The sequence below is a fragment of the Struthio camelus genome, chromosome 18, assembly GCF_040807025.1.
Source record: "Struthio camelus isolate bStrCam1 chromosome 18, bStrCam1.hap1, whole genome shotgun sequence".
NCBI lineage: Eukaryota > Metazoa > Chordata > Aves > Struthioniformes > Struthionidae > Struthio > Struthio camelus.
Window position 1 is genome coordinate 5785587 of NC_090959.1, and position 22552 is coordinate 5808138.

General features: G+C 50.7%; 1 protein-coding gene across 6 annotated transcripts; it reads right to left on the reverse strand.

Moving 5' to 3' along the window:
• Positions 1 to 156: 156 nt before the first annotated feature.
• On the reverse strand, positions 157 to 22344 carry SGK2 (serum/glucocorticoid regulated kinase 2). 6 transcript variants are annotated; one of them, XM_009671153.2, is made up of 15 exons: positions 22235 to 22344; positions 17250 to 17422; positions 11489 to 11558; positions 10291 to 10348; positions 8911 to 8960; positions 8235 to 8292; positions 7549 to 7632; positions 6820 to 6951; positions 5966 to 6078; positions 5353 to 5389; positions 4707 to 4793; positions 3216 to 3311; positions 2785 to 2940; positions 2085 to 2174; positions 157 to 1841 (listed from the first exon to the last, which is right to left on the reverse strand). In XM_009671153.2, exons 2-15 carry the CDS (start codon positions 17299 to 17301, stop codon positions 1686 to 1688), a joined length of 1239 nt encoding a protein of 412 aa, XP_009669448.1. In that variant the 5' UTR covers positions 17302 to 17422; positions 22235 to 22344; the 3' UTR covers positions 157 to 1685. The 6 variants fall into 6 exon arrangements, with proteins under 6 accessions (XP_009669448.1, XP_068768824.1, XP_009669449.1 ...); XM_068912723.1 differs by having other exon boundaries at positions 17250 to 17419; positions 22235 to 22323; XM_009671154.2 differs by lacking the exon at positions 22235 to 22344 and adding an exon at positions 18827 to 19043.
• Positions 22345 to 22552: the final 208 nt, after the last annotated feature.

The following is a 22552-nucleotide window of genomic DNA, read 5'->3' on the forward strand; positions in this document are numbered from 1 at the left end:
TTAAAAGAAGGGGGGGAAAGGATGGAGGACGTACATGGTCATACGAACAACTGCCGAAAACAGCCGACTCCCAGGGAGAGCACGAAGCGGCTGAGTCGCTGCCCGCTCTCGCCCCGCTCCCCTCAGTTACGCACAGGCCAGAGAGGTGAAAGCGCATTCTGTGTGTTCACTTTAATATAAACCATGTAAGATTGCTGCTGTCTTCAGTATGTACAAAATTAAATTACCCAGACTTTAAAAGAGGCATGGTCATCGCACAGCCCTCAGAAAGGGCCTTGTTTATCCAGGCGCTGCCCCCAGAAGCGATACGCTAGAAGCCGCGTCCCCCCCCTCCCGAGACAGCGTAACAAACTGTCTCACAAAAAAAGGGGAGGGGGTGACATTCAGTGAGTACACCAGCATTTAAATTAAGGCAGAATAAATAGCTTTTCTACAACAGTGACAGGTGTTTTCAGACCAGCACTGGCACCCGGGTGATTTTCTTGCTGTTCTGCAGGGGAAGAGCAGCTCTTCCTCCCCGCGGGCGGTCCGAGCCGCTGGCCGCCGGCGTGCGGGGACCGGAGCTGCGCGCGGGCCCCTCAGCGCGTGCTGGCCTGCGCTCCACGGCGCTCGGTTTTGGTGGTGCTCGTGTTCCTCGGAGGCGACTCAAGAGACGCAGTCCACGCTGTGCAAGGATCCCTTTCCCTCCAGGCAGGGCTTGGCCAAGCTGCCTGGCCCCCTCCCCGCAGCCCTTTTACCTGGAGTTTTTGCAGACATTGGCCCCCTCCATAGCAGCCTCCTCGCTGCTTCTGCAGCGTCCCAACCCTGGGTGGGAGAGGAGAAGATCCGTTCACCGTGGCGAGCGGCCGGCTCGAAAAAACCACAGCACAGTTCAGGACTTACAGACCGCTGGCTGCCTTTGGGGTAATACCCCATCGACAGCTTCTCAGCCCAGCTACGGCACCCACAAGCTCTGTCCTGGATGCAGCGGTGGCTTCCTTCAGAGAGCAGCAACGCTCAGCTGTACTGCCCACACAGCACTGCTGCTTGGGAGGTCCCACCGGACGCTTGCAGCCCTGGCCTGAAGTATTAAAGCTGACCAGTGCCTGCAGGCAGCAGCACCTCTGCAGCTACCAGATTTTTGCTGGCCTTAGAGAAAGGACTTGCTAAGCTAACCCCGTTCAGTTTGTCTGGACCCTGGTGAACAGACCCTCCCTTTCCCCAACCACTTTAAGTGGACTCGTGCTTATTTAAGGAAGGAAGCCGCTGCTTCTCCCAGCGCTGTAGGTAGCGTGATCAGTCTCCCTCTGTTAAGGGGGTGCATGTGTGGGAAGGAAAAAATAAAGAGACATAGCTGGGCTGAGTTAGCTCCACACAAAAGAAGTGGCCAATTACAGCGATGTGGCTGATGTGAGTGAGGGTACATACCTCAACCATAAATACAGAGTGGTTACAATTCTGCCAGGGTTGTACAAGACACCCAGGGAGAAAAAAAAAAAAAAAAGTGTCCCACCTCCCCTACCAAAGAAACAGTCATTTAGAGGAAAATCCATCAAACAGCAACAATTAAGAATTCCATTCTGTCCTAGCCAGTTAGTGTATTAGTCCCAGGTTCCTTAAACCACGAGCAAAGGACAGTACCATTCCTTTCAAAAAGGATAAAACCCATTCAGTTAAAATCTGGCTTCTCAAAGCCTTTATAAAACCTAGATGTCCTCTTCTGTTGGTGCATAAGAAAATCCTAAAAACGCATCTGAGGCACTGGAGCTGCTGGCTGCTAAATCAGGTGTGTGGGTGATGGAGTTTGAGACCGCTTCTTGGGTGAACTCCGGATCAAAGTGCCGCAGATCAGCTGGGCCAGCCTAAACCAAGGAGCAGAGAGGCACAGCATCATTTCACATGAGCAGACCTCAACCGCTTGTTTGCTTTGGACTAACACAGCAGCCCTCCCAAAGCAGTCGTTACCTCTGCGTTTGTGGTTCTGAACCTGCATTCCAGCATCCCACAGGGTCAACATAAGGCATCTGGAGAGGAACCTTTGACCTCGCAGGCCCAATTCCTTTCGTGCCACTACATGACAGATATTAACAGAAATATCCACTTACCACATTAGGGTTGAATGGAGGGGTAATCCTCTTGTGATACAGATCATCCCAGTTTATTGGGCTGAAGAACACATGGTTCTTGATCTCGAGCTGCAGAGAAATGGGGGTAGAGAGGGGGGAGATGAAAAAAAAAGTCAGTCTTCTGCCAACTTTCCTTTTCCAGCAGCTGATTAGCTGGTTTCACATCAACAGTCAACTTGCTGAAGCATGACTTGGAGCTACCACACGTGCATGTAGAACCCACTTAGAAAGTCCTCCTTACATAAGCATCATGGTTTGGTAATCCCCTAAAGAGAGGCATCATACACTCACATCTCAGCTTGCCACCACACCTTGACCCATAGCATTTCCCTTTGGTTCTGAACCAGGGCTCCATAGTATATTCCTGGCATTAAGTCACCCCGGAGCAAAACTGAGAGAGGCTTCAGTTCAGAAGAGTTGTACAAGCTAGGTGTGCTAGATCAGAATTTAATCAAATGAAGCCCTGAAGGAGTCTACAAAGTAACCCTGTCTGGACACTAGAAGGCCTTTACCCAAGCCTACCCTATCTCCCCAATTAATCCCTTTTAGAGCTATGGAGAAAGAGAGCAACCTGCTTGGAAAGGTTTTTCCAAGACAGTGTTGTTATCACAAAAGAAAGGCTCAGAAGAGGAAAGGGTTTTATCTGTCCTTCCTCCTGACCATAAGGGAAGCCACCTACAAAGTCTGTCTTGGCACCCAGCCTCCTCTTCTGGTCCTTGTGGAGAAGTCCCTGGAGGATGTCACAAGCTGCTATGGTCTTGCTTCCTTGGACCTGGAGTGGCTTGTGCAAAATGTTGTCATACATCTGAGACACGTCCCGGCTATAAAAAGGAGGCTAATTTGGAAGAGAGGAGAAGCAGCTAGGTAGAACATGAGCTACTGAAAGAGACCATGCATCTCAGGTTTAAACGAGTTCTGCAGTAAGCAGATGAGGCAGTCCTGCCAGATCTCTCTGTTAAAAGGTCAATGACATGACTGAACCAAGTCCTTTAACACAGGATTCAGACATCCATGTCACGTACCATATGAACACCAGGCCAACCTCACATCACAGCTTTTGAAGATAAGTTCTCTACCACATAGAGTAAAACAGACAGCTTTGAAACTCACCAGTCCAAACAGCATCTCATAGAGGACAGCCCCAAGGCACCACCAGTCTACTGTCCTGTCATATGGTTGCTTCTTTAGCACCTCAGGAGCCAAGTACTGAGAAGAATCGGAAAGAAAATATTTAAATCAAATTATACAGGAAGGGCTTTGCATCTGTATATACGTGAACTTGGTTGCAGTTCAAGCTAAGCAAACGCACTAAGAAGCGCACAGATGCAATTCCTACTATTTTTTAGTTAACTCTCCACTTGCTTCAGAGCAGTGGGTTTGAAAGACACCTGCAGACACCCTTCAAGTGGTTTTCGGGGGCAGGGGAGGAAGAGAGCTGCAGAATATTCTCTTTATTGAGGCGATTTGCCACCACAACTCAACCAGCAAACCTGTCCTGCAGTGACACATTACACCGAGTAGCTTGTGTAGTTCCAAAAAAGCAGCAGCTTTCAAGCCTAGCAAGTCTGCCCAAGTCAGAGGAACCATCAATAAGCACAGGTCTGTGGCCACAGCCAGGGAGCAACATCCAAGAATGCAAGAATTTTGCTGGACAAAAAGCAGCACGCAGAGCCTGGTCTCATACATGATAGCACACTTCCATGTGCTGTCAACCCGCCAATCCAGCGCGGGAAAAACACAACTAAGCTCAACCATTCCCCACTTAGTTCACGTAGCACTCCTGAGTAAATGGGTCTCTATGGTAAACTAAAAGTTACTCTTGGGAAATTCCTGCCTGCCTCTGTTGAGTACAAAATACTCAAAGGTATCTTTGTTACAGACCCTTCTTCCAGGTGAAAAGGGCAGCAGGACAGGAGCATTACCTAGATTGAAGTGCTACTGAAATCCCCAGCTCAGTAAAGAGCAGGAAAACAAGCCTCAAGAGAGCCTAAATAGAAGGCTGGTTCTAGCCAAGTCTAGTTGAGCTGCATTAAGGAAAAGGCATTCTTGCCCCTCTGCACAGTATTCGCCCCAACTGGGGGACGTTATTCTCCACAGCCTGGTCCTCCTCTGAACAAGGCATTCTGCCGCCCCTACATAACAAGGGCATCTTGAAGGGTACAACCAGGCCCTGGCCCTGCAAACCCTTCATGTTCTGCAACCAGAGGGTATCAGAGCAGGTAAACAGCCTGCTCACAGCTGCCAGCATCCAGGCTTGGAGGGTCAAGGTTGTCTCCACAGCCACGTGGAATGGCCCCAGTTTCCCAAGAACAGCCATTTCCAAGACAGCAGGACCCCCTGTCCTTGACGGCACAGCAAATTTAAAGTATAGTCAGCTGTTGCAGGTAAACCCGTCTCCCTTGTGCAGGGAAGGCCTTATTTTAACTCCAGTTTCAGGCTGACAACCTCGTAAAGAGCCCCTAGATGGTGTCTAGCTCCCACAGTCCATATTTTCAGAGATGCTGAGCACCCACTCAAGTCTTGATGAGACCCAGGGCAAACGGATCTCGGCAGGTCTTTTGGCTCTCAGCTCACAGTGGAACTCTCCAGTATATGCTGTACCTCAGGGGTGCCACAAAAAGTAGAAGTAGTCTCTTCTTGCTCCATTCCTTCTTTGCAGAGTCCAAAGTCCGTCAATACTACATGTCCCTAAACAAAAGGAAGGTATTTCAGCCTGGCCCACTCTCTGTAGCAGGAGGGAGACAGGATTTCCAAGTGTTGGCCATCACATTGCATCTGGTACACATTATAGTGCCCCATTATCTGTTTTCCCCTCCCTTACTTTCTGGGCACCCTATAACGTTAGTACAGAAGCCTACAGAGAGAGAGTGCTAGATTTTTAAAAAGTGCATCTGCAGCTATGAAGACATCTAGAGCGCTCTACTGTGCTTTGCCACTCCTTTATCCCAGAGGCAGTTCACACAGTGGCCACTTCTAGAGCAGCAGGAGAGACTTGCTTTTAACGCTGCAGATTCCTGTCCTCAGGCCAGGTCCCAGCTCTGGGCGGGAGGACGAACAAGGACCACGTATGCAGTTCTGCAGAGGGTATGCTCCCTTCCTCTCAGAGGATCTGTGCAGAAGCGTAGTGGCACATGCAAAATGCATGCAATGATATGAGCCAGAGTTTGGTTTGCAGCACTTTAGCCTTCTATTTGTGATCCCAATGCTTTTAAAACCAGAAGGAAGGCGGTATGATAGGTGAATATACCTGGCAATCCAAGAGGATGTTCTCAGGTTTTAAGTCCCTGCAAGACAAAAATTACTATTTGAGCAGATTTGACTAGATGTTTAAAAAAAGCCTGATCTGGAACAGCATCAGCTTTTTTAAAAAAATAAATAAGTAAATAAACCCACACCCACCCACCCAGGAGCTGACTGGACTTGACAATCCAACTCGCTAAGACCTTCCCAAAGTACAGATTTCCATCTCTGCTAGAAATCACCATATAAAATGAAAGGATAAAATAAGAGAGATCGCTGCCTCACACAGTCAGATGTTAGCCTGCATCTCCATGTATTAGTTGTCATTAGGAGACAGAATGTCTTATTTCTTCAACTAGGCTTATTTTAGATCATTTCTCCCAGAGAGTTCAGCCAGATGTTCTTTCCCCTTCCCAAGTTACTGCCCAGCCACTCCCATACAGACAGCATCCCTCTTGCAAGGTAAAAGGCCAACTGAGCAGTATTTTGTCTCGGGCAGTTACACCAGTCTTGACTTTGCACCGCTCCCACAAGAAGCCCTTCCTCTCCTCAGCAGGACACATACCCCGGCCGTGCAGACTCGCTGCCCCTGCATTCCCCAGCAGGAATGCATGCCTTACCTGTAAATGATGTTTAAGGAATGCAGGTACCCAATTGCACTAGCAACTTCTGCAGCATAAAAGCGGGCCCGAGGTTCACGGAAACAGCGCTCTCTTTGCAAATGGAAGAAGAGCTACAGACAAATGAGAGGGTTGAATCATTTCTTCCCTAAAGCTGAAGGATATCTGGAACAAGCCTGAAAACCAGTTACCCAAATGAAAACTGATTTGCAGCAAGTTACACATGAACAGCACCAAATAAGCCCAAACCAGCTGGCCTTATTTAGCAATCTAAAAGATTTTCCAGAACTGCTTCATTCGTGTCTCTCTTGTATCACCATTTCACTTAAGAACACATTGACCAGAACTAGTCATCTCCTAATCTAAGTTTTTGATTATTTTCTTCTCTAGCAAGGCTGCATAATACAGCGCGTGGTTGTGTGGGCACCCAGGCTCACGAAGAAGAGATGCTGGAGAAGCGGCATATCCCTGCTAGCATGTTTCCCCCAGGAAGACCTTCTCCCCTCAAAGCTCAGACTGAGGCGAGATGCCCAGTGAGACACTGGGCCGCACAGCAAGGGCACTCCCTGCTGGATGGGTGCTCAAGGCTGTGACAGACAGCACTGCAGAGACATTTCTAAAATGCTTCATGCTGTTCCAGTCTTCACTCTACCCCAATATATTCAGCAAGAGCTCACTTGACTGACAAGCGAGATGCACACCAGCCCCTCCTAGCTGGTCTTTTTCAGAAGTTAAAGCAACATTACACTTCAGCATCATTATTGTCTGAAAGGAAATAGGTTTAGACAATTAAGCAGCAGGTCTGGGAAAGACCAAGTAGATCAGTTAAAGACAAAGGCTGTATATGCACTCACCTCACCCCCGTTTACATAGTCCAGCACAAAATAAAGCTTCTCTGAGGTCTGGAAGGAGTAATGGAGTCCCACAAGAAAGGGGTGCTTGACATTTTTCAGGAGCACATTGCGTTCTGCCATGATGTGGTTTTGCTATCAAAAAAACAAAAAACAATCAGGCAAAGCTTTAGTTTCAAGCCAGGGTCCAGCCAAAGGTGTGGTAGGGGCTCACTGCTGTTTTTGAACACAAGGGGAAGCTGGGAGTCTAAAGTAGTCGTCTCCAGCCCCAGAAAGGGAAGCATTCTGCTCACTAACCTGGATTCATCTCAGTTCTTCTCTACATTCCCATGCCACAGAGAAGTCCATACTTAACGTGAGAGGAGTGTACATGAATGCTCACTCAAACACAAGATACTTCAGTTACATTACCAGGACTGCTCATACACAAAATAGTATTTGTGGAAGTAGCCAAGGAAAACAGATAGCGGCTATGCTGCAAGGTGGAAGAGGCTTGGCCCTACGCAGGGCACAGCCAGGACAGGCTCAGTCCTCTCTCCGAGAAGCACTGGCTTCACTATCACAAGCCACGTTACTTTGTCAGAGGGCTCAAACAGGAGCACCTATTAATAGTTCCCAACAGGAGCAGCGTACCAACAAGAGAGGAACAGAGCTTGCCAATGAGAAGTAAAGGTACGAAAGCCTCCTCCCAACCCTCTCTGAAGAGTTGGGTAGGTTCTCTTGTAGACATACCTCCTTTTTCTTTAGGATGGTTTTCTTCTGCAAGACTTTCACAGCATAAAAAGTCCCATCACACTTGCGTTTGGCCAGGAGAACCTGCAACAGAAAACCACAGTCATAGGTTTGAGTCTCTTGCCCTCTGCCACTTGGCTAGCATTTCCTCACTAGCTCAGCACCCATGTGACTGATTATATACAGAATACAGCTTCAGAGGGTCAAATACAAAATTTTAAAGACCAAGCTCCAGCCTGCTGACTTCCCCTATACAGGGCTTTCCCATTGCCAGAGAAGGGCACAATACATCTCCAAATACGTTACCCGCACAATAGCAAGTGGCTTTGGAGCATGGGGGGAGGATCCCTCTTAAAGTAGATCTTTGCCACCCCCCCAGGCACAGATTTGTCTAGGGATCTTTTCCTATTTGAATGAGCCCAAGACTTATTTGGCTAAGCACTGCTCCTCACCACCTTGCACATAAAACTTCCCACTTCTTTCTGGAGAGGGGCTGCAGGACATCTCAAAGAAAGAATGGACTATGAAAAGTCTCTCTCTCATCTGTTCTCAGCCCCACTCCAAACACCGCCAAACTCCTCAGGCGACGTGCAAGTGAAGGACACAGCTAAAAAATCCTTCAGCAAGGAAGTTGCTTCCTAAATTGCCTACAAACAAGTACAGCCCACTCATATAAACCTACTTACTCTTCCAAAGCTTCCTTTGCCAATAACTTTCAGGAAATCGAAGTCTGTTGGCTTGGCACTGTTGGACAAGAATACAGCAAGTTAATGCCTCTAGGAAAGAAACATATAACAGCAACACCACCATCAAAGCAATGTTCCTTCTCGGAATTGCAAGCACTTGTGAAAGAATTAAGGGGCATCGGATGGGTGACCCTCACTCCTCGAGCTGCTGCCAGCAAGCAGACAATTCACAGTGTGCACGTCAATGCAATAAGCAAAGGATGAGGGATCTCTCAGCAGTTCACTTGCTGAGCACAACAGCAGGTGAAGCACCTGTTAGGACCAAGTGGCACCCTTAAAGGGGACAGAGTTTATCCCTATTTCTAGGGAGAAAAGTAGTTAGGGAGCCAGCACTGACAAAGAAGATCTTCTCCTGTTTTTCTTCAACAGGAAGATGGGACAAGGGGCTGCAGAGAACATGGACAGGAGAGCAGGGTTATGGTAAGAGGGACCAGCTGTAGCTGAATGTCTTGGAAGAAGGTACATTGGAGACACATATTGTGTTAAGGGCTGGATAATGTAATTTCATGGGCAGAGTCTCCAAAAGACCTAACAAGACAGAGGGGCTGACTGGTTTCCCCTCCAGATCTCTTCACCACAAGCTCCACACCCTACCTGGCTGTTGCAGGGAGCTTACTTTGGGTTAGCAGAAGGTCCAAGGTTGATATTGTCACTTGGTGCTGGAGGCTAGAAAGGATGACAACAACATTAGTTGCAAGGAGCGTGCTGCGAGTTGTGCATTCCCTCCCTCAGTACAGCACCCGTAGCGCAGGGCGGCAGCACAGAGCCTTTGAGGAACGTCCATCGGTAAGAGACACATGGGATGCTTTGGTAAACTTTAAGAGATGGGAAAAAGGAGAACAAAGCTATGTCTGAAAGCAAAACCATCCCCAAGCTGGATGCTCTAATGAGACAAATCTTTGCTGAAGTCCTCATCCCATGCTTGCAGAAGGGAACAGAAGGACCAAGTCAGAGACTGCTTAGGAGACCACTTGGCTCCTGGCTTGATGCACTCAAAAACTGCTGTTCTGGTTCAGCAAGAAAAGCACTGCATATAGCTCAGCTTGCTCATCATAGTCCCAAAACAACAGGGTGCTCCCCTCTATCTGCATTAGGCAACAGGCCCCTGCGCACAGCTCAGAGAGGAGCACCAGGGCATCAGCACCCCGCACAAACCCTGCCACCCCAGCAAGGAAAGGAGCAGCCATCTGTGCACTGCACAGTGATGACCCATTGACCCCCAAAATGGCCCTGCCTGGAGCCTTGGAAGTGATCTGCACACCCAGTGCCAGAGAGGTACAGCCTCCAGCCTCCTTGGTCCCAGGGACAAGCTAAGTGACACATGTATGTGCACAAATGGTTTTCCCTCTCCTTCACACTTCTGCTGCCCAGGAATCTTCCCCTCCCTAGACTCTGATGGTAATAATCCTTGTCTAAAAGGCTAGGCCTCTCTTTTCTCCCTCTTCTCCAGCTAGCATCACCCATAGACCACAGAGACAAGGTAGCAGTAGACCTCTTCCGGCAGTAGCCACCAAATACCCCAGGAGGGATTTGTTTCCTCTACACCATAAGCTAACGATTCCCCACCTAACGATTCCCCACCAGAAGAATGCAGCCCAATACATAGGATGGGGCACTCACCACATCCCCAGGCCTCTCAGCCAAGGAAGGCACAGAAGGAGCCAGCTTCACAGGGTCTCCTTGCCTAGCTGTGCAGGAACAGGCTGAGGAGAGCCAGTTTCAAGGGGGTACAAAATTCCTCTTCAAACTGAGGATACATGGGGCAGCGTTATGTCTCCAAAACTCAGGTGGGATCAATCAGGGCAGCAGCACATGGCCAGTGACCTCCTAGCCCTGCCAAAGCAAGTCTCAGCTCTCCACAACTCTTGTAGTCATACCCAACCACCCCAGGAGCTCCTAAGCCTGGGCTCAGGAACTAAATACAGGCTCTCCTCCAGGCACCAGCGCCTCTTGTCAACCCGATGATGGTGTTCCCAAGTCAGAGCCATGGTCTCACCTGGGGACTGATGTCTGGGCTTCTGGATCGGTCCATTAAAAAGGCAACTCGTTCAGCACTTGGGAAGAGAAGAGCAAGTGAGGATTAAAAAATAAATAAATAAAAAACCACCACCTGAACCAAACTGAAGAGAGAAACAGCTTCACACCCTAAATCTGCAAGCCTGTCAGGGACCACCAGCACAGGTCACTGGGCTGGATGGGGCTGCAGTCCTCTATGGTGTGGCCAGACCCTTCTCCAGGCAGACGAAGCCCTCCGACCTCGCAGCAGCAGCCTGGATGCCTGTCCCAACCCAGGAGCAGGGCTTAGTCCCAGCGAACACTGCATAGGGACACTGCAGCCGCCAGGCTCCACTGCGCGGTGGGTGCCTCCTCCTCCTGCCGAGGTCTCGCGCAGGAGCCAAGCGAGTCCGGCTGGGTCCAGCTGCTCCACACCACCCAGGCCAGGGCTGCCACCATTTGGGGCTGTTTCCCCAGGCCAGCGCAGACCAGGCTGCACCACACGGGACAGCTGTGGACCACTCGTGTCGGCAGAGAAGGGCCTGCAGCAGCCAGGGCAGGCTGAGGAAGCAGTTGCATTAAATAACCTCTCCTCTACCCGAGGCAGCCGTCACAGGGGTTAGACAAGTTGGACTCCTAAATCCAACAACACTTGTTGGCTCGGGCCTGTCCCACTCAAGTGACAGCACCACTGGGGAGGGATGGGTCCCGCAGCCCCAGAGATTCCCTTTTGCTTCAAGGGCTCTCACACGCCCCTTGCAAAGGCCAAGATTAAAGCCACGGCAGAAGAAAACGCCGCTCTGGTCCCTCCTCCTCTGCCCCAGAGAGGTTTCTCTGTCCTCTTGGTCCCACCGATCTCCCAGACCCCACAGGACAGCTCCAAAGACCGCGGCTCGCACCCCAGCCCTCCGCCGTGCCCCAGCTGTCACATCGGCATCCTGCATCTCACCTCCGTGCGATCCCCCGTTTGTCCCCCAGGCACCGCCGGGCGCAGAGCCCTCCCCGCGGCAGGGCTGAGCATGGTTGCCGATGCTCGCGCTCGGCCCTCCTCGGCCGCAGCGCGCTGGCAGCTGTCCCCGGGGCCCTGCCCACATCTGGCCCGTGCCAGCCAGCTCTATTCACCGCGTGGTGCTGGAGCGGGGATTATCGGGCCACCCTTTTAAAGGGCTCTCAACCTTCTCGGAGGCTTTCGTACTCACTATGAGCAGAGCCTGGAGCCGGAGGCCTTGATGGTTTGTCCTATCCTCTCGCGGCCGTGCTTTATAAGTTCTGCAAGAAAAGTTGGAAAACCTGAGCCGGCATGCTGGCGGCACAATCACGAGCGCACAGAGGCACGTTTGTTCCTCGCTGACCTTGCTCTTCTCTCCACAGCCACCCTCCTCCCCGCTTCCACCCACATACCAAAATAACCAGGAAATTATAGGAACCAGGACACCCTCCTACCCCCACCGGGAGCCCACAAGAGTTCGTAGGACAGGGAAAAGCGCCACCAAACGGACACCCTCTCCTAGGGCAGGCAGACGGACTTGCTCTAAAACACCCCCATCAGGCCTCCCTGAACTACACCCCTGAGTATCCAGGAGGGAAAAGGAGAGTGCTCACAAGGAAGATGTTGTGCTGGGATACGTCACACTTGGCACATCCACTGTCCCTTTCATTCAGGGCTCTCCGAGCAATTAGGGACATGAATGAAACCTTTCAGGGCCCTGCAGGAGGTAGGCCAGCACATACCCATCGCGGCAAATAAGTGACTTGCCCAAGGACACGCAGCAGTGCCAGAGCTGGGATTCCCAGCAAGAAGCGCCCCTGTGCTTGGCTGCACAGGCCAAGGAAAGCAGGTGGCTGCCACCACCCATCTTCACCCCTCGCTTTACAGAGGAGCAAAACTCTGAGCCTGCTTCTCACGGCATGGGAAGAGCAGGAGAAAAACCCTCAACACAGGTTGCATTTTTGAGGAGTCCCTCGTTTTGTTTAGTGGTAGATAAAAAAAGTATTCAAAGACTCATTTCTCATCCTCTAGTTCAGCCCTAGTTTGGCCACTGGAAGGAAAGAGAAAGAATCAAAACATGCACAGAATCACGCACATCTTCAATTTAGTTTTAAAAGGTGCTTTTGTGGACATGAGCAAGATGTCACATTGGACAGAGAACCCAGCAGCACTGGCTGTTGCAGCCCATCTTCCCAGGCAAGGAGTCTGTTGGACAACAACAAGTTTTGAGGTAAACACAAGCCCGAGACCATTTGCAGAGCCCTTCCCCTACTGGTCTGAACTGGAGCTGGGGCCTGGCAGGGAGCTGGAATAAGCATGCTCCAGAGAGCTGCTAGCCCAGGCGCAGATCTGATGAGGAACAAAACCGGGCAGCAGCTTTAGAGTTTGACTAACATTTCTTTTCTAAATAAAAAAACCCACAAACCATCCAGCAAGCGAATTTACAACATCGGGGAAGTCACCAAGACACTGACCTTGTCCGATGCCTTGCCCTGCAGCAGGGCAAGAGCTTGTCCCAGCAGGCACCCACCAGAAAGGGCAGCACAAAGGCAGCTTCCCACACCGAGATAAATCAATCCCCTTCCTCTCAGCATAGTCCTTATTTCTCCCACAGTCTGTCTCGCTGGATTACCAAGGTCTACTGAAGGTCACCCAGCGCCTGCCTAAGGGCTGTGTCTGTCCCACAGGCTGGTCAGACCTAAGGGATATCAGCCCTGTTGTCTCTGAGCAGGCAACACTAACCCATAGCACAGTGATGGGAAGGAGACTGGGACGGGGGCCAGCTGAGCGCACACACACGTGCGCTTGTGGAACAAACAGTAAGCTGCAAACAGCATTTGACGGAGGGCTATGGAGGAGGGGGTCCCTTGCCCCCAGCCCAAGAGCCCCTCACCAACCCAACAAAGCCTAAGCAGTTTGACCACTTCACCCCTGCTCTGTGCACATAGCTCTGTCAGCAGATACAGCCTGTCCTCCAGCTTTGGTCCCCCCCAAGCCTGTTTCTGGTCCCAGATTCAACTTGCTGCCATGGACTCTGTCTGATCCCAGACTTTGGGCAAGGGGAAGGTGATGACTCCCTTCAGGGGCACGTGGGCATTTCAGGGCTTAGGTCTCTCAGAGAGCAGGTGAACAAGCCACGGCAACCCATCCATCTAGCTTGGAGGTATTTGCTGGCAGTGCAGGATTCAGGACCAGCTCACAGCTTGCTTTGCTGGGCTGAGCAAGTATTGCGGCACCTGGTTTGGCGACGTCTTCCCAACCTGCAGCAAGGCAGAAGCAGCACTGCTGAACAAAGACTGGGTAGCCCTTACAGGGCCACGGCGCCTCTGGCTCATTCATGCTTTCCTCCACTAGCCCCCTCCTGCTCCACTGTTTATTTACTGTAAGTGAAACTACTCAACAAGTCCCTGCTGACCAAGGGCAGCGTTTGCAACAAAGCTATTTCATTAAACGTACCTGCTCTGAAGCAGGAGTCTCTCCTTCTGCACTGAAGTCCCATGCACATTTTTGTGATATACATATCCCCATCTTGTATCATGTACTAGAGAGACTAAGAGCCACCTTCTGCACCCTGCAAAGCTAGGGTAGTTCCTCACTGCTCAGGAGATTTAAACCAAACAGGCTTTTTCTTATTGCTAGCAAATCCTACTCCCCTTAAAGCATGAAGATTTTCTCAGTGCACACACACAGAACAACAGAATCAGAAATAGGTCAGGAAAATACACTGGAATACTTGGTTATACATGCCCGGCTGCATCCCTCATTGCTCCTGCTGGGGCAGCAGGGACGCTCCAGGCATGGCCAGGGCCACAGAGCACAACAGCAAACAAGTCCAAGTTTCATGACACGATGTGACCATTACGCTCCAGGAACACAGACCGTTGCAACCCCATACACAAACACACCCCCCCGCTATGCTTCTCAAAGACCTCTACACGCCACACACGGGCCAGAGGCACCTCTAAAGGCAGGAGGCACCAGCTCGCACAACATAAGGCTGCTACTTACAAGTTGGAGCAGCTACTGTAGCTGGATTCCCCCCCCCCCCCCCCACAAAACCCATCCCTCAGTAACATACGTTTTCTTCACGGCACAGCACCAGCAGCTCTCTCTTCCTTCAACGGTTCTGCCAGCAGTGACCCACATTCCCACGCTAGCCCTGCGTTATTTGCTACAAACACATTACTAATGCAATGCGTACCTTGCACGGAGAGGCAACCTCATAGACTCGTCATGTGCAAGCTGCCTCCCACCCTCCTCCCTGATGTCACTGCTCTCGGCACTGCTTCCTACCTAACCTAGATTGCAAACCCCCCCGAGCCAGTGCCTCGTCCGCTCCCTCTCCGGGAGATGCTAGCTGCCAGCGCAGAAAGGCAGTGTGGCCTGGCAGGCTGTTATTGGGACAGCAGTCAACATTTTGAAAGTAGCACAGGGTTTAGAAGGGCAGGGTTGGGAGATAAGCACCTGGAAGAGCCCATAGGTTTCATCCAGCACAGGGCTGCATGAGGCCTAAGGGGGGGATGCCCCAGTTCCAGCTCAGAGAAGGAGCACAGAGAAAGGACAAGGAAAGGATGACATCAGATGCGTGCTTTTACCCACCAAAGAAAGCTCAAGCTTTCTCCTGCCACAAATCTGGGAGACTGCAACCTCTAGGAAACCCACACTGAGCTCCACTTTCACCTCCTCAAATGTCCTCTTAGGCTACAGGGTTCCACTGAGCTAGCTCAGAAAAGGGTTAGGGAAGGCTTCAAGGATTTCTTCACTTGTGGAAACATGCTTAGCTGCGCCCTGCAGAGCTTCTAGCTTGCCCAGTTCTTGCTTGAGCATCCTTTCCCTCCACTGAAGGGAGAATGCACACCAGAGAGGGAAGCCCAGCTGAGCAGCCCAGTCTCTGAGCAAGCCAACATACAAGCAGCCCTCCAGGTTTTAAAGGAAAGCTGCATGCAAACCTGGAAATACAGCCAGGTGGCTAAAACTTGCAGCATTTCCAAAAAAAAAAAAAAAAAAAAAAAGTCTCACGAAAATAGAGAGCAAAGCATCAAACACACCTGGGAACACATCTACCAGCAAAGCCTGTGTCCGGAAGCATGAGAAGCAATCCACGGCAGGGGGGCACGGAGGTACCTCATCCCCTACACTTCCCATCCTTGCTCTAGTCCACCTTGCAGCCAAACACCCTTCCACGCTAGAAGCCCAAGGCCATTTCCTAAAACCCAGGGAGCAATAACTTTGCTGCCCGCAGCAGTTCATTTAGCCCACAAACGTTAACACTCCCACACTCTTCAGGCAACTGTGCTACTACTGCTCTGCAGCCCTTTAAAGAGAGCCAGAAAAGCTGATCAGCTGCTAAAATGAAAAAGCACCTGCTAGATATACCCAAGGGCCCAAAATTTAAGTGGGTGGTGGTAATTTTGAATGAGGAGGGAGGGGTGCAGGTGGTGGTAGGAGCCAATTATATCCTGGCAGGCATCTCAGGTGGAATTAAAACAATTTCTTACACATTTTAGTAATCCATAACTTTGTCCACTGTCACACATGGTTTGGAGGAAGGTTAAAGCTATCATCCGGTTCAGGTCAAACTCAGAGGAAGCTGCTCCTTCCAGCATCTGCCACTGACCTTCATGGCAAACAAGGAAGATTGCAGCCTAGGGTGGCCAGATTGGCATTTTGCATGAGTATTAAATGCAAACATAAACACCTAGGGAGGGGAAAATCTGGTGCTGGAGGCATGCCATTGGAACAGAGACAGAACAGAGACTGAGCTCTGAGCAAAAGGACAAATTAGAAAAGGGCTGGTGTCTTGTCTCTCTCTTCATAAAAAATAAAACAGCCTCTTTTTGCTTGCATTGTCATTTCCTATAAAATCTCCTTCATGTGGCTACAGCAGGAGAAATGCCAGCCTACAACGGGGAGGGGACTTGCCTTGTTTTTGAGCAGAGCAAGTGAAGTGGTGAACGCAAGGCAATAAAGGCTGTGCAGCCACTGCAGCGATCCAGTTAGCCTTCGCTACTGGGAGTTAAGGGGCCAGTCACTGCTGGACATGCCTCTTGCCCCAAACCCCAGCTACCAGGAGGAAAACATTTATAGAGAAAGCAGCCTTTACAGCTACAGAGACTAGTCTTCTAGATGTCCATAACTGATACAGTCTTGAGCCTGATAAAAAGCCCAATGTTACTGCAAGTGACAATGTCTTTTAGTTTTCAGTGCTCATCACCATGTATAACAAGAATGGGGAAGCACGATGTTGCTTGAAATATTGTTCTCACTCAGTTACAGCTTGAAGCTTTTGCTCAGCCGGCATCCTAAAGCTATTAGCATTATCAGATTTTAACATCTTCTATTACATTTTTATATAGGAACATTAATACAGGAATATTTTTCTCCATTTTTGCCTTTATTTGAATTGGAATGATCAGGTTTCGGAAAACGTTCTGGCTTTCAGCAGCTAACTTCCATTTTCAAATCAATATCTTCTGCTTTTGTTTCTTTCAATGAAAGCCTCGGTACTGTTGACAAAAATCTATTTCATTTTGTGTTTTCCACAGCAAGATATCTTTAATTAAAAGCCCATTTTCTATCCAATGAAGAGAAAATATAAGGCTTCTGGAAGGAAAAGCTTTTACCAGTTAGAATATATAAAGTAAGTAAGCTAGACCGTGGTCAGTGATGATGAGATACAGTGACGGAAAAAGTGGTAGTTAGGCTGTGTCTGGGCTCCTTATGTCTACAAGAAAAATACACTGTCCAAAGTCAAAAGTGGGGGCCAGGGACCAAGCCCCAAGCCAAACAAGCCCATCTGGGAGCCGTGCAGCAGGGGATATCAAGGACTTCCCATTGCCACCATGGGCTCCGATGAGGACAGGCTTGGAGGCTGCCAAGCATAAGGTGATGGCCGGCCTCCTCTCTCCTCCTCCTCCCTGCCCTTGCAGTCCCCCAGCAGTTATCAACGCCGCATCAGCCAGGAGCATTACCCTTCGTCTTCCCCAGGGCTGTGGAGGAGGGCTCCATCCAGGTCGTGTACATAAAGACTGCTGAAATTGCTGCTTCTCCCTACGGCTCGGGCAGGAGTTCAGCGACTGGCACCAGGCGACCGGCTTGGAGTCCTCAGGAGGGCAGGCGCACCACAGCCCTATCCTTTCTTCTGCTGCAAAGATGAAGGTCATGTCTTACGCAGGTAAGAAAGAGAGCAAGTCCTTGGGTTTGCAGCTGGCTGCCAGCCAGCAGAGCAAAGTGAGCTGCCACGTTCTGGACATGGGCTCTCAGACGTGGCAGCCTCCTCCCTGACAGTTCTGTGGTCACCCCAACCCCATATGTGGCTACAGAGAGGTCTAGTGGAGATCAAGGTGCTCTGCGACTGCCCTGGTGGGAAGCTACTTGCGTGGGCCTCTGCTTCCCACTCTTTAGATTACTTTGTAAAGTGTTTTGAGGCTCGTAGGTGCACGCCACTAGATAAGAGCTGGATGTAATTAGGTAGGTGTTTGACTTCTGTCCAATGGAAAAAGCTTACCATACCATTGCTAAATTCACAGGTTTCTTCTCTCGGGAGAGGATTTTGCTACTTAACGCTTTTGAGGAGCTGAGGTCAAATTCGTCCTCCGCATATCTGTGCTGACTGCCCAGGGAGGGATGGCTCCCCAGCACAGGAGAACGTGTGCTCTGGGAGCACAAGGAGGCGCTGAGAGCCATACACCCCCAGCATAGGATAGGCTCCCGTTTGGGGAGTCACCATCAGGGCCCAGATGCCCCTAGACTGCTGGTACAGCTGCTGCGAGGCTTGTCCTGGAGAACCTCATGGCATGGAGAGGTGTCCTGGGCAGCGGCTGTCCTCATGATAGGTGACATGACTGGGACAGAGGGTAGATGTGAGCAGGGCTAGACTCTAGCATGATTCCCACCCGGGAAACCACCAGTGTGTGCAGGTGGATGAGGCTTTGCTCCTCATCCTGCCCCTGCACACCCACGAACACATTCTGGAGCAGCCTGCAGCCCTGGGCCAGCAGCTCTCACCCCCTACATAGCTCCCCACTGCCTCTTACCCACAACCAGACACATTGGTGCCACACTGAAGGGCAGGACGGGCTGCTGGATGTGGGAACACTTGCAGAGCATGTGTGCTATATGGGTGTTCAGACCTGCTTCCCCAGATATATCGCAGGGCATGGTCGTGCACTGGGTGCTGGCACAAGCCCTGGCAGCTGGGTGATGGCTGGAGCGCACCTGCACTTGGGAGCTGCGTCAGGCAGAGGTGGCACCCCGTCCTCATCTGTCAAGGTGGGATTCTGCACCAGGTCCAGAGCACAGGGCCACCACAGGCCAGGAGGACAGCCCAGGGCAGGCGAGGGACAGCAGAGGCTGACCAGTGCTCCATGAGTCCCAGCAGCTCCTGCTGGTGCTACCAGCAGTTAAGTGCAGGTACTCAGCGCTGAGCCCCCGTCACCCGCACCAAGGACCCTCATGGTCAGAAGAGAAGGCTACCTCAGCCCAAGCCCTGGAGGCAGAGACCAGCATGCCCTGCGTCTCCGCACGGCCCCTGCTCTCATGCCCTTACCTGGGACTAGGTTTAACCCATTTGCAGCCCAGCACCCAGCAGGTTCCCAGGGACTGAAACGCTTTATCTCTTATAAGCTGTGTCTGTCATCCATCCTGCTGAGGAACAGTACAGTTTGTGGCTTGCCTGGAGCAATGGGAACCCAGGGTGGGAGACACCAAGACTGTATCTTCTTCCCCTTTGATACAGGCTGGGAACCAGAGGAGGAACTAGGCTTTTTAATGATTAAACAACGCCTGCAATTAAATATTGACCAGCTGAGCTCTACTGCAGCATGGCAGCAGGCCGAGGTGGAAGTCGCTTTAGGGTTGCTGACACTAGGCCCCGACTCTGACGGGCCAGGAGACTGCATCAGGGTTTCGAAAGAGACCCCTGCTCACAGAGTACATCTTGGCACAGCTTAAACTCATTTCCGAAACAAAATTGAATTATTTGGGTAAAGCCGGAGGCCAGCTTATGTCGGCGTTAGGGTTTGCCAGCATTGCTTTGCCCTTTGTGTGGGGCGGATGTTTCCCTGCCTTCCAGGGAGCATATCTGCGCCAGCTCTCGCTGGAGGTCGGTCCAGAGGTGATTAGCCGCTCTTAGATGGTTTAACCCCTGCTGTGCACATGGCGCCTGCCACGGCTGGGCTTCATCAGACCACGGTGGCAAAGTCAGGCAAACTGTCTGGGAGCAAGCCGCGGCTACAGAAAGCCGATTTTTCGGTTGCGCTGGGGTAGCGCAGAGCCTCTGGACGTTGCCAGAGCTTGGAAACACTTTCCCTTGCACCTCCGGGAGGGGAAAGCTGCCTTTACATTCCCAAACGCTAGAAAGAAACGAACGGTGGGGCATGCGGATCCTCCGCGCTGCTGAGCTTCGGCCCTCCTGGCCGGACCGGCTGCTGCCGCTCTCCCCTATGGAGGCTGCATTTCTGCCTGCTCCAGGGCAAGACGTTTCTGATGGACAACGGCCCCAGCCCACACACAGAGAAGCACCTCCTCTCCCTCTCTCTCTCATTGCTACTCCGTTTTATAACCTTTTGTATGCTTTTCAGCTATTTTAAAATGCTGTCCTGTCTTAATCTCTTTATATACCAATATCCATAACCATAATCATAAATGTATCACTGCAGAGGAACTACACAGTCCTGAGCACTCGGAATTGCAGGGAAAGGTCCAGATAAGGCTAAAACAAACATTTCCCTAGAGAGCACAGTTTTCTTCAACTTGCAGTGAAAGCTGACCTCAAATGCTTAAGGCACTACTGGGAGATGTTTGGCTACTCAGTTATCTGTGTTTTGTAAGGAATAGAACAGCACAGCACAGCACAGCTCTTTAAAAGGTCTCAGCCTATTTCCTCAACTTTAGAGGATTCAAGAAAGACTAAACAGATTTTTGGTGACCAATTGGGGTTTTTAATTTTTTTTTTTTCCTTTCTTCTCTCCCCTTCTCTTTCAGCTTCAACAAGCAGGGCTCTGCCCAAGTTATCCCCCCTTGATTTTGCCAAGGAGTCTCACACAGGTGCTGGGAGGTTTTCCATGTTTTAGTGAAAGGAGCCAGGAGGAGAACGCTCTGGCTCAGGTTTCTGTTCCACAGGGCCGTCGTGACCAACACTTGCTACTTTCTGTGCCTCAGTTGCTACAACTATGAACGTGGTAGAACATCACTAATCCCTTTTGTAAAGCCTTTAACACCTTCAGAGGAAAATACCAGCTGATCTTATTACTACCATTAAATTAGTTAGCTAGGACTTGCTCCCAAGTGCTTTTTTTTTTTTTTTTTTTTGAAGTGTTGGCACAATCTCAAAGAATAAATAACAGAGTTGGAAGCAGCCAGACTCTAAACATCTCCTCCTCCGCCAGCTGCCCAGGCCAGTCCGCGGGTGATGTTGCAACTCTCCCGTTTGCCATTTTCTCCTCCCCAGCAGCATTTTGGAATAGCAACAACAGCATTTGTTGCTGTGTTACAGCCTAAGTTTTGGGAGCTTTCTTAACAAAACATGGGGCATTTTGAGATAAATTCACCTGTAAGTAAATCTGACACATGGTGCACATGCAGGGCTCCTGCCCACAGCTCAAACCTTCAGGTGTGACCAGCATGACAGGGACGAGGGCAGAGAGGCAGTTTCCTGGCAGCATCCTGGGTGGACTGAGCAGGGCATTACAGCTAGGAGATAGCTCCTACAGCTACACTTTGCAAAAAAACAGGCCTCCGCTCTGCTGGCACGGCACTGGGTTTGTCAGGAAAGCTTGTGGATGGAGCATCCCCAGGAACGCCGACCCGACCACCTGCCCCCAAGACTCTGAGCTAAGCCCCCATCCTGCCCTCTGCCCTGCTCCTTCCCTTCCCCACAGGAATGGGGATCTGCCATGGAAACCTGGGGAAGCAACTGGTGCTGGCATGGCAAGAGATTATCTCCAACAGAGTTAAACAGTGAAATACCGGATCCCGCAGCAGCCCAGTCCAAACTGGGTCAAGCGCTGGTCAAGGAACTATCATGGGCTGTGAGCCTCTGTGCAAAAGCAGTAACTGTTGGGTTAAAATCCATCCAGTCACCCGATACCCTCTGAATAAAACAACAGAAAACATAGGTTTGTGCATGTAGCCAGTCCTCAGCTCTGCTGAACCTTTATTCCCTCCACTCTGGTGTCAGACTCTCATGTCTCATGGAAACAGCCTGCTCTGCTAGAAGGGGGAGTTAGGGGTGACCCAAACAAGGGGTGCTAGACACAGCAACCTTGATCTTCACGAGGTGCAGCCCAGCCACAGAGAGGCAGCCTGGGAGACCACAGCCAAAACTGCCAAAAGTTTCTGGTACAAACTAGTCCTTCTTGTGCTGGCTACAAACTCCTAATGCAGCCCAAGCCTCCTCTGCCCGCACAGGCTGCTTGGGGCAAGATATGTCACTAACTACCTCTACGGATCTGCCAGGTCAGGAAATCAGATAAGATCAGAAACACTTGTGGCTGCTCTTCAGGTCCCAGAAATACAAGTTGAAGCAGGACTAAGGACATGAGCAGGGGACAAAAGCTGCTTTGCCCCCTGCTCAGGGGTTTCCTGGTAATTGCTGCCCTGGGGTACCCTATTTCAAAGCGAGGAACCTCTCCACCCTCCACAGCATTTCCAGGGGGTCTAAGGAGGCTGTTACTCTCCTCTCTCTGAAGTTGCAGGGATTCATGTGATCTTCCATAACTGGGAAACAAACCCAACTCTGGAAGTCAAGACACCTCCCCCCATGTCCAGCTGCTGTCCCTGAGCTAGACCCACTGTGGCCGTGGACCAGGTCTCCCATGAGCCAGTTCCTCTCTGTAGCTAGTCCCTAGTAAGGAATGAGACCTTCACAAAAAACTATGCTTCTCCTAAACTAGTTCAAGTCCTTAGGAGCAGAGAAAGTCACCATCATCAATAAAAAAAAGTAAATCAGCTTTACCGGCCGAGGAGCAGGACTTCTGAGTTCCCAGGAGCCAGAGAAGGTGGGCAGCTGCCCAGCGCCAGCTGCAGAAGGCAGCATTTACTTCTCTCCCTCCTGTTGTTTTTATTTTGGTGATTTAGTCTGAAGGTCAAAGGAAAGTCTGAAGGAGTGGCTTATGGCAGGAAGTAAATGATTACCCTGTCATCACTTAGAGGGGCCTGAGGCACAGGAACTGGGGTGGGAGAGAAAAAAATACCTCCTTGCAGGGACTTGGAGGGCAGCTCACCTCAAAGGGAAGTGCAAAGGGTTAGAACAAAGTGCTCCATTTTCTGGAAG

Coding starts and splice junctions, on each gene's coding strand:
- SGK2 (XM_009671153.2), bottom strand. CDS start 17,301: ATGTACACGACCTGGATGGAGCCCTCCTCCACAGCCCTGGGGAAGACG. Junction 5,390..5,965: donor TCCTTAAACATCATTTACAG/GTAAGGCATGCA, acceptor TTTGTCTTGCAG/GGACTTAAAACCTGAGAACA. Junction 1,842..2,084: donor CTCCATTCAACCCTAATGTG/GTAAGTGGATAT, acceptor TCCTTGGTTTAG/GCTGGCCCAGCTGATCTGCG.